The sequence below is a fragment of the Frankliniella occidentalis genome, unplaced genomic scaffold, assembly GCF_000697945.3.
Source record: "Frankliniella occidentalis isolate FOCC.00 unplaced genomic scaffold, Focc_3.1 Scaffold120, whole genome shotgun sequence".
Lineage (NCBI taxonomy): Eukaryota > Metazoa > Arthropoda > Insecta > Thysanoptera > Thripidae > Frankliniella > Frankliniella occidentalis.
The window spans coordinates 400,935-402,255 of NW_026267248.1; the positions used below are offsets into that span (position 1 = coordinate 400,935).

At 65.0% G+C, this 1,321-nt stretch overlaps 1 protein-coding gene across 1 annotated transcript in view; it reads right to left on the reverse strand.

Annotated features, from left to right (window-relative positions):
- Positions 1 to 1,321, reverse strand: part of LOC113205771 (atrial natriuretic peptide receptor 1-like) — a 32,621-nt gene that overhangs the window by 3,995 nt on the left and 27,305 nt on the right. Inside the window, exons 9-10 of the mRNA XM_052270376.1 lie at positions 886 to 1,318; positions 383 to 495 (exon numbers count right to left, since the gene is read on the reverse strand). Coding sequence (XP_052126336.1) covers positions 383 to 495; positions 886 to 1,318 — 546 coding nt within the window. The remainder of the gene's footprint in view (positions 1 to 382; positions 496 to 885; positions 1,319 to 1,321) is intronic.

The following is a 1,321-nucleotide window of genomic DNA, read 5'->3' on the forward strand; positions in this document are numbered from 1 at the left end:
ACTGAGTTCGGCCCGGAGTCATTGTCTCTCCAGTAGCACCCGAGCGCAGACGAAGCACGCATGCAGTGCACGGCAGAGGAGACAGACAAGGAGGGACCTTCATGCCGCTCGTAAGGTCGTAAGGTCTGTCTGGCTGCAGACCGACCCCCCGACCCGGCCCCGGGTCGTAACTTTTACCGCCGCGAGCCAAGAAGCGCAGACATATTTATCGATGATTTCCGGTCAGTGATCTGGCCGGCGCGGTCCAGTACGAATAAAACCGAAAAGAAACACAAGAGCTCCGCGCCGCGAGTGCGGTGCGCCACGCTGACCCCTGTCCGCCCCCACCCCTCCCCCGGTGTAATCCGAGTGCGGGGCGGGGGCGTAAGTCACTCCCACTCACCCGTCTTTCGCTTCTCCTGCTGCAGCTGGTCGGTGCGCTCGTCCACTAGAGCCTCCAGGTTGTTGGCGTACTTCTCCATCATGGCGATCATGTTGTCGAAAATATTGGGCTTCCTGCGACAAACATCATGTTTATTGTTAAATTATTTTTTCGTGGGGTGTGCGAGAAGAGCACAGCTGCCGGCCAAGGAGCGTACCACAGCCTGGGCCTGGCGATGACACAAAGAGAGTGGGGGTGAGGGTGTTTTCGCCCCCGGGAGAAACGAAAAGGAAATAACACCAGGGAAAAAAATCCCCCCCCCCTGAAAGTTTGGCCCGCAGCAGGCTGCGTCCGTTGGGGAGGATGCGACGGGGCGGCCCGGATAAAAGTACATTAAAAATGACACCGCGAGGAACGCGGTTCAAGCGCGGTCCTGCAGGGGCGCTCTCCCGCTCCCTCCGGCCGGCTGCAGCCGGTTCCAGTGGGTTCCAGTGGGTTCCAGCCGGCCCCGCGCACACACTTACATGCCCTTCCTGAGGGGCCGCAGGCGGGCGCGCACCGCCTTGAGGTCCGGCCGCTGCTCCGGGTCCTCGGCCCAGCACTCCTGCAGGCACTCGCGCACGAAGTCGAAGCTGTTCTCCAGGCTGTCCAGCGGCGGGCGGTAGGGCGGCTGGCCGGGCTCCGGGTGCAGCACGCGCCGCAGCACCTCGTCCACGGCCAGGGCGCAGTCCCCGTACGGCCCGTGCCGGCCCTGGATCTCGTACAGCACCACGCCGAACGCGTACACGTCGCCCTTCTGCGAGCCGCGGGGGTCGACGCCGGCGGCAGCGTCCCTGGCCACGGCCTTGGACACGCTCAGCAGGCCCATCTTGGGCGAGGTGAAGGTGGGCGAGCCCGGCGGGGCCCACATGGCGGCCAGGGCGGCGCGCAGCAGCTCGGGGGCCTGGTAGAGGAGGCCTG